A 12,695-nucleotide genomic window follows, 5' to 3' on the forward strand; every position below is an offset into this window, starting at 1 on the left:
TCATCATTTACTCACCATCTTGTCATTTCAAACCTGTATGACTTTCTTGTGCAGAACACAAATGAAGATATGTTTTAATGTTTTGTCTACTGCAGTATATATTGACTTCAAAATATCTTCAAAAAATATAGGTCTAAAAGGACAAGAGGGTGAGTAAATGATGACAGAATTTTTATACTAGGATGAGCTAACCCTTTAAGGTCAACTTCCCTTTAAGGTCAACTTGAAATGGTCTTGCTCGTGATTCGTATGCACAACTGTGTTTCATAGAAAAAAAGTGATTTGCTTTTTCTTTGTCTTGTTTTTTTCTCGACCGAATCCGAAAGCTTGCTTTTCTCAGTCCTCTAAAGATGCTCTTATGTTTTTTGTACACAGAGGCGTCCATCCTGAGCTATGACGGTAGCATGTACATGAAGGTGGTGATGCCAACCGTGATGCACACTGAAGCGGAGGACGTGTCCCTGCGCTTCATGTCTCAGCGGGCATACGGCCTGCTCATGGCCACCACCTCCCGCGACTCCGCCGATACTCTTCGGCTGGAGCTGGACGGAAGTCGCGTCAAACTCACGGTCAACTTAGGTATTGTATATAACCCCCTCCTCCTTCAGGATGCAGTGCCTTTCTATTTCTCTTTCTCTATGTTCATCATTCCAGCCACTCTTGACTCCATCCACATTGCCCTCATTAATAAGATGGTGTTTTATCGTTTGTTTTATTTGCATGCTTCACCAGACATTTGTTCAAATAGATTTTTTTTTATAAAGATATTGATGTTAAACATATACAATTTAACTTAAATGTCAGGTACTAATTGATATTAGGGATGGGCGGTATGACCGAAGTAACCCTGTGATTATTTTTAAAACATGATAACGGAACATATATATACATACATTATATATATATATATATATATATCACAATGTTATTTTTTGGCTCTTTAAATTCTAATGTTTTGTTTTAATAACCACATGGTAATGCAGTTTTAAATTAATCTGACAAATTAAGTATGTAAATAATAAATTACTAAGTAATCTGATTTTATTATTTTACATTGAATTTAGTGGCCACAAAAAAATTTGATTTTTCACAACTAGTAAATAAGTCTGCCGTTAAATGTGAAAGCTGCTTTACATTATTAAGTTAACAACAAAAGACAGTAAAACTAAAACATATCGCGTAATAGATGCGTCTCTGAATACAGAATCGATCAGCCACTTTTAAGGACGTCCTTTTTTACACTCTCAAAGTTTGGATTGTATATACACTGTGAGAGTTCATTTGACCTGTCACATCCTCCATATCCTCCATATTCTTCTCGCGCGTACGCAATATAAATAGACAAAAATAATACCCATGCAAATATATACTACGGAAAAAACGTCGAGAAGTCTATAGCCTAAGTTTACACATTTCTATTATCTTAAAGTACATAGCAGCGCCATACCGCCCAGTCCTAACTGACTCAACGTTTGTTACATCTTTTAAATATATTAACCATGATCATTGCCACAGTGAAGGCAAAACGTCCTTTGAGACAGTCACTGCCTAAAAGATCTTTCTGTTTGATCTTAACTTTTATGATTACAGACACTTCCCAAGTGTTGTGACTTTCTGTCAAACTCAACACTAATTCTTATCATCTTTTCAACTCGATGATGTCTTCATTAACTCTTTTCTGACAAACCTAATTGTCTGTCTCAGTTGGTTCCATTTGTGCATCGGTTGGTATTTTCCTTCTCTTACGTCACCACCATCATTCCTCCCTCCCCCTGATTTTCTGACACACATTCTCCATGATATGTCAAAAGATGGTATTCACCCCTTCAAAGGCCCTTTAGCCTGCGGCCCGGTCGGCAAACAGCCCGAGAACAGAGCTCTCAGCTTCACCTGCAGCTGGTAGAACCTCTCAGTCCTCGACCCAACACTGTTACTGTTAGAAAAGACACCTTAAAGAAAGTGACAACTCACACCTCACTGCACGTAGAGACCAACATACTTCTTACACTGTATGCATACAGTACAGCTCTGAAAAAGACAACGTGAATGTCTGCATACTGTACACACAGAAATCTGACAGCTTAACATCTTTAAACTGTACTTTATGGTATACAGGTGTGTGTTTATTATTAGAATACACAGGACTGTCCAACTTTCCAAAATACACATTTTTTTGCTGTTAAAGTTATTTTACGACACAGTTCCTCTATATGGCTATGCTTTTACAACCAGGACAGCCCGTGTGTCATATCGTAGTATGTTAAGTTCTCATTGGAGTGGTACAGCACACACACTCAGGAAGATGTAGTTGTAGAGGTACGGCGGCCACTGCACGGTGCTGGTGCTTATTGGATCGAGGCTGTTTGCTCCCACTTTTCTGTTGCGGTTGACGACACATGGTAAACCCAGCCACACAGAGCCCAACCCAGAGCATGATACCACGATTTTAAAGTTTTTAAACATTGTATCATGTCAATCAATAACCATAAAGTCAGCATAAAGTATATTGTAAATTCAAATTGCCCCATCACCAACTTCTTGCTAAATGTAAAAAGCTTAAAGCATATTTAGCTAATAAGGTGGTGTGGTTTCTATGGGGCAGATAGATCCGATAAATCATTCATAAAATAAAAAAGCTCTGGGTTGCATAATCTTTGTGGTTGGTGAGCTCCAAGCGGCCATTTTAAGATCTCGTTTCTTACTTGAATATTAGTTATTTTACATTTGTTGTAAATGTGTAAAAATGCTTACTTTTAACAGAATCAGTAATACATTAAATTGATTATTATTATTTACCGTATGTCTGTCAAATATTCTTTAAAATCAGATGACGGACAACTGCAGCAAAATCAGTCTGTAATGCTTTTGTATTATTACAAAATGGCCGCCTCTTTGCATGTGGACGTCCCCGGAAGGGTGGAATTATTGTTTTTGGATGTCTGCAGCTGTAACCTTGAAGGATGCAATTTCATCTGTCACTTATTTTCCCCCATCTAGACTGTATCAGGATAAACTGTAACTCCAGTAAGTTAAAACTCAAGTTTCATTTTGCTCTTAATGATTCTCATGTTGAAAGAAATGTCTTAAGTCTTGTACTTCTTCCTCTGTTAAGTTGAGGAGAGTGTGCATCTAGGGTCAGTTGATGGACCTCTCCTAATCTCACGATTACCAATTCTGAAGTGGTGGTGACTTAATAATCATGGCTTGCTTTTGACAGCCTGTAATTTATCTGTCGTGCGAATTTATTTCCTGCTCTATAAGCATCGAAGCTCTTAATTTGTTCTTCGAGATACATTCTGAACATTTAGTCTGGTTATTTACTTTATTTTTATAAGGAATGCAATATTTGGGAGTAACACAGGTGCATAAATATGAGAAATCTTCTGCATGCTGTGCGGTGCGTAAATTTGAAACATCTTGTGCATGCTAAAATACATATTTGTGTGTAATATTTTATTTAAATATTTTTTTCTGTGTGCAATAATTACATTTGATGAGTTAGGTTTTAAGTCACATTATAAAGTCACCACATATGAAACACTTTTTGATAATAACAAATATATAGTCCGTCATATATAGCATGTAAAATACATAATGATAATGTTTTCGTCTTGTTTATGTTTGTTTGTTTATATATGCTGTATGTTTACTGGGTTACCTGTTTTTTTAGGTCAAACCACTACCAGTTATTTAAAGAATTATCCCAGTAATGCACTGTTATATGTGTATTTCAAAATGTGCACAGGAACACTTTATGTACATTTTGGATTGGTATGGCATAATACATTTATAATTCTAGGTTGTTTTAACCTATGGTTTGGTCAAATATGGACAAATCCAACGTTTGATTTATATTAACCATTCTAGATTTGACCCAAGCAAAGGATTAAACAAACCAGCAATTGTTTATGTGTAAAAAGAATAAAGAATATAGAACAGAACATAACCGAACAGAACAGAACAGAACAGAAGTTGTTTATTTCAGGTATATGACTCCTAGAACAGAAATATAAAATATCCTTTTCAATACTAGTACAATGTTCTTTAGCTGTGATTTTTATGGCAAGTCTATGTTTTGCTTTTACTCATAAATAGGTCTTGGTGTCTCTCAATGTCAGCAATCTTACTCAGTAAAAAAATAAGTTTGCTTATTTTAGCAGACATGTTTATGCCTTTTATAGGAAATATGTTTTATAGGAAAACACTTTTTGCATCGCCACAAAACCAACATGTATATATTGCTATAGTTTTGAGACACTAAAGTACACTGGGGGTGCTAGAGAGCAGAACTGTATTGGTCCGCCAGAGCAATGCTTCTCAAACTGGGGGCCCCAAGATGGATCCAGGTGGGCTACAGATTTTGTAGTATTTTATAAAATATAGAAATTGATCATTAAGCAAAATAATTGATGTTCCAGCAATGTATAACTATATATGTTTTTAGTTTAATGAAAATACTAAGTTTACGATTTTAAGTCTTTATTTGGGGGCCGCAAAGCGAAGCTCTCTACACAAAAGGGGCCTTACAATGAAAAAGTTTGAAAACCACTGTGCTAAAGAATGCATGTCAGTGACACAGTGAAACTATAAGTTTCAAATGTTTACCAAATCTTCTCAAGCTGTACATTACATTTTGAGTCTTCTGTACATTATTGTTGTGTGACCACAGCAGGTATTATTTGCTGACTATCGTGTGAATGAACTTAATCGTGTTTTATTAAAGTGTACGCTAAAGGTAAGCGCATGGCGCAATCGGAACGGATCTTAGTTTTCCGGCGGATTGAGAAAGCGAATCGCTTCAGGTCTGTTCTTTGGCCTCGGAACGCTCAGAATAATTTCACTTTGTGGATAAACAGCATATGTAGCCGAATCTTCTATATATATATATATATATATATATATACAATATATACCTGATGGTATGTATTTTTCGGCGCTGCAAAAAGTGTACAGAGGTACGTATTTCCTATGAGACCAGGTTGGTTTTAAAACATGCATTGCTCAGCCTTTAAACCAGCAGTCATGTTGAAGGGTCTTCAAATGCATTATCATTTAAAGTGTATGCCTGTCTAACTTATCGAACATGTATATCTCTTTGATAGATGTTTGTTCCTAAATTATATATCCCCTTTTATTGTAATGGTTTGCTGATAGATACTTTGGATTGAACCTTTTTCTGCTAAATATGCACGTAATCCACAAGTATGTCATTGCTTCATCAGTTCTTCTGACTAAGCAGACAGTTTGTTTTCTAAGTATGTGCAATCCCCTGGGATGGAACCCACGACCCCATTTGCTGATGGTCGTGCGAATGCACTTAGTCGTGTTTTATTAAAGTGTACGCTCAAGGTAAGCGCATGACGCAATCGAAGCGGGACCGCCAATGCCGTTTCCATAAAACGCAGTTTCAGCCAATGCCGTTTCAATAAAATGCCATTCATTTGAACAATCTGCTTATCAGAGGCCTTTAAGCTTGTTCTTTTTACAAATGCATTTTGGCAGAGAGTATTGGATATTATAAATGCAGGCGAAATTATTGTTAGTGCGAATGAGGTAATCTGAGCTGTGCCAGTCGGTCTAAATATAAATTTGATAGCACCAAGATGTAATAATATACAGTGCGAGTTGACGTTTTTAGGCATTGAACTCACTGCATGCTGTTAGGTTGGTGACACAATTTCCAGAGAAGTTTGCATCTAAAACCGCACAATGGTGGTAACTCGCCTCAACATTTGCTCAGTTCTTTGTGAGTATTACATCATAAAAAGTATAGCTTTCTTGCAAATGAATTCTGATGCAAATGAGTTTAAATGTGTGTGATTTAGCCATCTAATTCAAAACAAAAAAGGAAAATACGTTTTTTTTCTAGAGTTAACAATGTACACAAATACGCTTCTGTACTTGAGTGAATTTAGGACCTTTTATGAGTAAAAGCTTATTATTAAGTTTAACACAGTACTACAGTTCTAGTTTACACAGTACTAGTTTAACACCATTGATATTTGTTGAGACTCACTGTATGTTTTATCGTGTAACAATTCAATATCATCTGAACCAAACCTCTGCTTTTTATTTTGCATGAATTATCTTGCCTTTGTTGATATATAGGCGAACAGACAATGTCTACAAATAACAAACAAAATAAAGTCGGTAAGAAAATACTCTTATTGAAATAATTCACACATATTTTGCAAACAGGACCGCCGGAATCAATAGGACCTGCACAAATTGTAAAGCATAGGGCCCAGTGGTTCAGAGATGCAGTTTGTTCCACAGGGCCGGGGACATTATTTCCCCACGATGACAGAGTCGGAATCACATTTTATCATATTTTTTCACATTTATGCATTCAAAGCAAAGGTTTGGTCAGAGAGGCACCAGGTTGGCATTAACGTTTCATGACCGTCGTTCTCAGGCAAAGGACCAGAGACACTGTATGCCGGACAAAAACTCAATGATAATGAGTGGCATACTGTGCGCGTCATCCGGAGGGGCAAAAGCTACAAGCTAACGGTTGACGATGACGTAGCAGAAGGTATTATCCTTGGTCTTTAATCTGAAAGACAAAACAGACTTTTCTTTCTTGCTTCAGTGTCAGCATCTGTAGATGAGTAATGCGATAATACATACAGGATACATACAGACAATCCATTTTCTACAGCTTCAATTACTTTTACAGTTTCTGAAATTTGGCATTTTGTTAGATTGCTTCTTTTTGGTTTGCAGTAATAGAAAGAGAGGTTTGAAATAACACGAGAATGAGTAAATGATGACTGAATACATGACTTTTGAGTACTGTATTCAGAATCAAAATAGTTTTGGCACACAATACACATTTGTGGAAATAGAGATGTTCTGCTGGTACAAGGTCTTTCAGAAATCGAATGAAAATGCCACATAGTTTATAATCTAACAACATTGTTCATTGTTACCAGAACATAATGTACTGCAGGACTATGGGGTTTCTGTATTGAGTATCTCTGTGAAAAGTCCTTGACTTGATCTCCGAATAAGGGTCTTGACACACAGCATTCTTATGCCTGTTCAGTGCAGTGTTCTTTTCTTCGAGGGCCTAGTATAGCAGCATTTCTTTTTCTTTTCCCCCACCCACCCGCTGTGGTTTGTAGGTCAGATGGTGGGCGACCACACCCGATTAGAGTTCCACAACATCGAGACGGGCGTGATGACGGAGCGCCGTTTCGTCTCCATGATCCCCTCCAGCTTCATCGGTCACCTACAGAGCCTCAAGTTTAACGGCATGCTCTACATCGACCTGTGCAAGAACGGGGACATCGATTACTGCGAGCTCAACGCACGCTTCGGCATGCGTTCCATCATCGCGGACCCCGTGACGTTCAAGACCAAGGGCAGTTACCTGAGCCTGGCGACCCTGCAGGCCTACACGTCCATGCACCTGTTCTTTCAGTTCAAGACCACCTCTCCGGACGGATTCATTCTGTTTAACAGCGGGGATGGGAGCGATTTCATCGCTGTAGAGCTGGTCAAAGGGTAAGCATGTTAAGCAAGGAAATGGTCACTTTGTTGCTAAATTGGTTTTGTTGAGTTTTTGTATGTTTAGGACAAAGGTGACATTTCACATATTGCCATCAGACAACACAAACAAAGAGTTTACCGACTGCGATGTGCACAAAACAGCTGGAACTTGTTAGTTTTCTAGGTGAAGCTGGAGTAAAAATTTCTTAAAGCATTAGTTCCCTCAAAAATAAAAATGCTGTCATCATTTACTCGCCCTCTTGACATTTTAAATGTGTATGACTTTGCTTTATTTTGCAAAAAAGAAAAGAAGATATTTTGAAGAATGTTGGTAACCAAAAACCGTTGGTCCCCATTGACTTCTATTGTATGGACACAGAGCCAATGCAAGTCAACAGGGTTTTGTACTACCAATATACCTAAAAGTATCTTAGTAAAGCGTACAAGAACGTAATACTGGTTTGAAATGACAAGAGGATGAGTAAATGATGACATAATTTTTATTTTCAACTATCCCTTTAAAAGAAAGATCTAACATTTTGAAATGTGTGGATAAATTGTAAAATACACTTGATGGTCTGTAACATGACTTAACATACTGAAATAATCTGCACATATTTCATTTGGATACAGAAATTTGGTTCTGAGGTCTACAAACATTTTCCACTACTTTTTATAGAAAACTTTATGGAGACTTCAAATAAATATCAAAAATGAATTGCTGTTTTCCTTTATTACTTATTGGTTTATTGTATTGCGACTTAAGGCCATGTAAAACAAGCTTAATGGGTTTACATGTTTTTATCGCACCTTGGCCGTGAGTTGACCTTTACTTTTTTTGTTTTTTTAGGTACATACATTACGTGTTTGACCTCGGAAACGGTCCCAATGTCATCAAGGGCAACAGTGATAGGGCTCTTCATGACAACCAGTGGCACAATGTCGTCATCACTAGAGACAACAGTAATGTCCACACACTGAAAGTTGATGCCAAGGCAGTGAGCCAGGTCGTCAACGGAGCTAAAAACCTGGACCTTAAAGGTACATAAACAACAAATCCCTAAGCATTCAATCAGATAAATTTGGACGCGCTGTGATTTTAACATATTTGACTTGCCTTGGACAAGGTGACCTCTTCATTGCTGGACTGGGGCCCAACATGTACAACAACCTGCCAAAACTCGTAGCCTCCCGGGACGGCTTCAAGGGTTGTCTGGCATCCGTGGATCTGAACGGTCGCCTGCCCGACCTCATAAACGACGCCATATTCCGCAGCGGTCAGATCGAGCGAGGATGTGAAGGTACACCGTCTTACAACTCTAGCTCGAGGAGTCCGTTCTTTCTCATGAATGCAAACAGTAGCTCCACCTCCATCTCACTGAACCATCACTCCATCTTTCTCACCTTGCTTGTCACATCTTTCACCCAACCAGCTCTATGTTGAGGCCACTGGCTGCTTAATATTTTTATGGGCCACATTGGCCATGCTTAGAATCAGCCAAGTCCTTGTTTGTATCAATTGGTGGCTTTAGTACAAACCTCCCTAGAGGAATATTTACATTGCAGTATTGTCTTGCAAAAATATGCATAATGTTTTGTGCATGTGTTTTTGACTTAAACCATAAAATACAACAACTACAACAACAAGGTGGTAAATGAATACAGCTTTCGTTTAAATTTAAGTTTACTATAAAAGAAAAGACATAATATTTGAATGTAGAATTTAATGAGAGTGAAATTGCATTTTGTACTTAATTTAAGTCTCTGTGCATCTGATTTCATATCATGCTTCAATTCCTTTAATAATCCGACTGTGAATCAGTACAAGGGATTTTCCAAATTTGCAAAAAGTGACTGACTATTCTGAACAGAGAACTAAATATGAATGTAACTATTTAATGGAAGTTGAGTGGCGAAATAGATTTCAAAAGTCATAAACATAAAACTTATAGAAAAGCTTATATTGCATGATCAATGCCAAACATGTTCGCTAGATCAACGCATGCGTCATTATGTTGTGTATGTTTAGTTTTATTTTGTCTGTTTAACTTTTTGTTCTCTTATTATTTTATTATAGAAATGTCTTGTTTTAGTTCAACTTTGTGTATGAACATTCGTATGATTTGTTTATTCATCACCATGTGAATGCTCCTTCATTCATCACATCTCAACGTTGTCTCTTTAACTTTTATGTTGAATATCCTGTTATGTTTACATGTTCTTGAACAAGTTTAAAAATAAAATTGTATCAACTAAATTTGTTTGGTCTTTTGATGTATCATTTTTCACATTGCGTTGCCTGAAAGTCATTGTGTCAATTTGTCTGTGTTGGAAAATCCCACGCACACACACAAACTGCGGTGTTCAAAATCTGGCAATAAACGAAACAATCACGTTTGATAAAAGCTAAATATTTATAATATAATTCTATAAACGCTGCTGTTATATTATCTCATGACTTTGTCTTGATTATTGCGATCTGACTTGATACAAAATGATGCAGTTTTGGGTTTTTCAACACAAGTGAGCTTTAAGATGTATCTGTCCTATTTCAGACACAGATAGAGACATATCCAGCATCATCTAAATTCAGTTTCTCATTTCATACATGAATAGAACAACTTTGTGTGTGTGTTTTACATTTATCTCTCCTGCACAGCATCCAAAAGTGAACGTGAGTAGGTTTTTATGTTCGCAGACCAGCATGAAAAATATGACTATCTTTGCACAGTTAAACTGTAAGGCGTGTTTGGAATGGCTACATGATGGCAACAGAATTGTTGCTAGAATCGTTGCTGGGCGAATGCGCCGTTCTGTTGTAAAGACGCTTTTCATCCACCAGATGGCAATAATGCACCTTTGCTTAGGAAGGCGATGATTACATGCTGCAGTCATTCAGGGGAACATTTGTCTTTTCATAATGCAAGATCATTTAATGTCCCCATATTATGTGCCACACTAAAGCTTACGTTACACTGCAATCCGTGTTGATTTACGCAAACCATTTACCATTTATTATCATTTCCATATGTGTGCATCTGGAAGTCATTTTAACATTATTTTGCCATTACAGTATGAAGGAATTGACTAGTGTATGCTATATGCAAATGAACAGCTTCTGCATGTTTCTTGACTGTAAGTAACAATTATTTTCATGGTAAAGTTAGCCTGGGGAGGTGATGACGCATTCACAGAGGCCCTAAAAAAGCTATTCAGACCCATTATGAATCTTTAGTTTCAAAATATTTCGAACGCCTTTTTATTTGAATTACTGCAACACTGTTGAACCCTGTACGAGTCTTTAATTTTGAAATTATTCAATTTTCCAAGCTACAAAAAACAACATATTACAAGTAATTTCAGCGAAGATGTTTAATGATTTGGCAATTGTTCCAGATCGCACGTTTATTAAACATGACCTATCACTACAATTCATGAAATAAGTTATGATAAAGATATTGTCATTTTGTAATGCTATGCTAATGTTTTGTAGACTGATGACGTTACGCAATTGGTGATTAAGCATTTTGTGCGCACGCGCAACAGGTAGCGTCTTACACAACGCATGCGCTTTTGAGATAGTAGGTTTGAGCATTTCAACATTGCTGGTAAAATAAAAAAGTTATAGAGAATAGTAAACTTTGTGTTAAATAGTCTTTAAAAGTATCTTTTCTCTCATCACTATCTCCAGGCCAGTCGGATAATGTGCTACGAGCAACCATCAACATTCTGTTTACTTTGATTTGCTCAGCATTTGTAACTTTCGTTAAACACTGTGTTTACAGTACCCAGCCATGCAGCATTAACTCATCAGTTTTGTTGTTTTTCCAGCAATAACCCAAGAGTGTAAACCCTTCCTAAGAATGGTAAAGCATGTCCAGTTAGTAAAGCGATTGCTTTATTAACAGAAGCCATCGACCACATTCTTACCTGTTTGATTATTTTCGCTTTTCTGTTTCTTGCTTAACAAAGTTGGTTTCACCAAAGCAGATCTACAAGGTATATAAGGTTCAATTCCATTTTGAGCTGGGCTGAAAGCTGCTGTTTGTCTTGTGTCGGTTTGTTTCTTACTTTTTCCAATACCCAGACATAAAGCGGACAGTATCTGGTTCACTGTAACAATGTCTTGGTATAAAATGGTTCACTTCCTCTTAAAGAATGTACTTTTAGAGTTGAAATTGGCAAACTGAGAAAAGTGATGATTGCAACTGAGAATTACATGAATAAAACATGTCCTCCTGAATATTTAAGTCCCCACATCTTGTTTTGCGGTATCTTGTCCTGTTTCTTTTTTATGCTAAGGACATTCAGCTGAGAGAGGTTGAAGCTGGTCCATAGGAATCCGTTAAAATCTCACCATGGTTTATGGATGGCAAAAAATATATATAGGATTTGAATAAAACCAGAAATGTTAGTGCACTAATGCAGGCTTTAAAATAATATATAAAATAAAAAGAAACCATAGTTTTATTAGAGACGTAACCATGGTTTCTGTGAGCATTTAATTTAGCCTATAATTCGCTTTCTCAAAGTAAAACCCCCCACAGTCTCAAAGTGCTAAGGATACACTTTTAAACACATCAATAAATACAGGGGGTCAGCTGTTGTACGAGATGTCTGTGATGGGATTAGTGCCGTCACGTAGGGGGGTACTTCAGGTATTCCCAAGTTAGGCCATAGCTCACATTTCAGACCCCTTATAGTGCTTTATTTATATATTCAAGTCAGCTTTATGTATATAGCGCTTTTTACAATTTTGTAAGGTTATGCAAGTCAAAACAAAGGTCAAATATCAGACAGACTAAAAAGTCCTATATACAGTGTTAATTAAATAAAACCATAAAATTATAGCAGCCCCCTCGGCCAGGCAAACAGTGCAATACAGTATGCAAACGGTGGCGAGGAACCCAAAACTCCATTGGGCGAGAAATAAAACCTAAGGCCTAACCAGGGGATTCCAGTTCCCCTCTGCACAAGCCTCTGCACAAGCTTGCACAACAAGGCAAAATAAAAAATATTGATTTAAGATATCATTAATAATCTAGTAGCGGCTGAAATTTTGTAGAGTCGCCACGTCCTTTGTCCAGCTCTATCATCACAGCATTTGTCAGGTCTGGGCATGGATTGCATCTTGCCCCCTCTGGTAGCCCTGCCCACTCTAATTCGCTGATGTAAAGATTTTGTAGAGCCCGTTTTAAATC

The 12,695-nt window shown here is 37.2% G+C and overlaps 1 protein-coding gene across 1 annotated transcript in view; it reads left to right on the forward strand.

The window, feature by feature from the left end:
* The window catches only part of nrxn3a (neurexin 3a), a gene marked incomplete at its 3' end in the record, with an annotated part of 172,585 nt that overhangs the window by 21,203 nt on the left and 138,687 nt on the right, over positions 1–12,695 (forward strand). The window contains exons 4-9 of the mRNA XM_079458793.1: positions 376–579; positions 2,998–3,024; positions 6,416–6,535; positions 7,128–7,509; positions 8,345–8,535; positions 8,622–8,795. Of these exons, the coding sequence (XP_079314919.1) occupies positions 376–579; positions 2,998–3,024; positions 6,416–6,535; positions 7,128–7,509; positions 8,345–8,535; positions 8,622–8,795 (1,098 nt within the window). The remainder of the gene's footprint in view (positions 1–375; positions 580–2,997; positions 3,025–6,415; positions 6,536–7,127; positions 7,510–8,344; positions 8,536–8,621; positions 8,796–12,695) is intronic.

This window comes from Barbatula barbatula (genome assembly GCF_947034865.1).
Source record: "Barbatula barbatula genome assembly, chromosome: 6".
NCBI classification, from domain to species: Eukaryota; Metazoa; Chordata; class Actinopteri; order Cypriniformes; family Nemacheilidae; genus Barbatula; species Barbatula barbatula.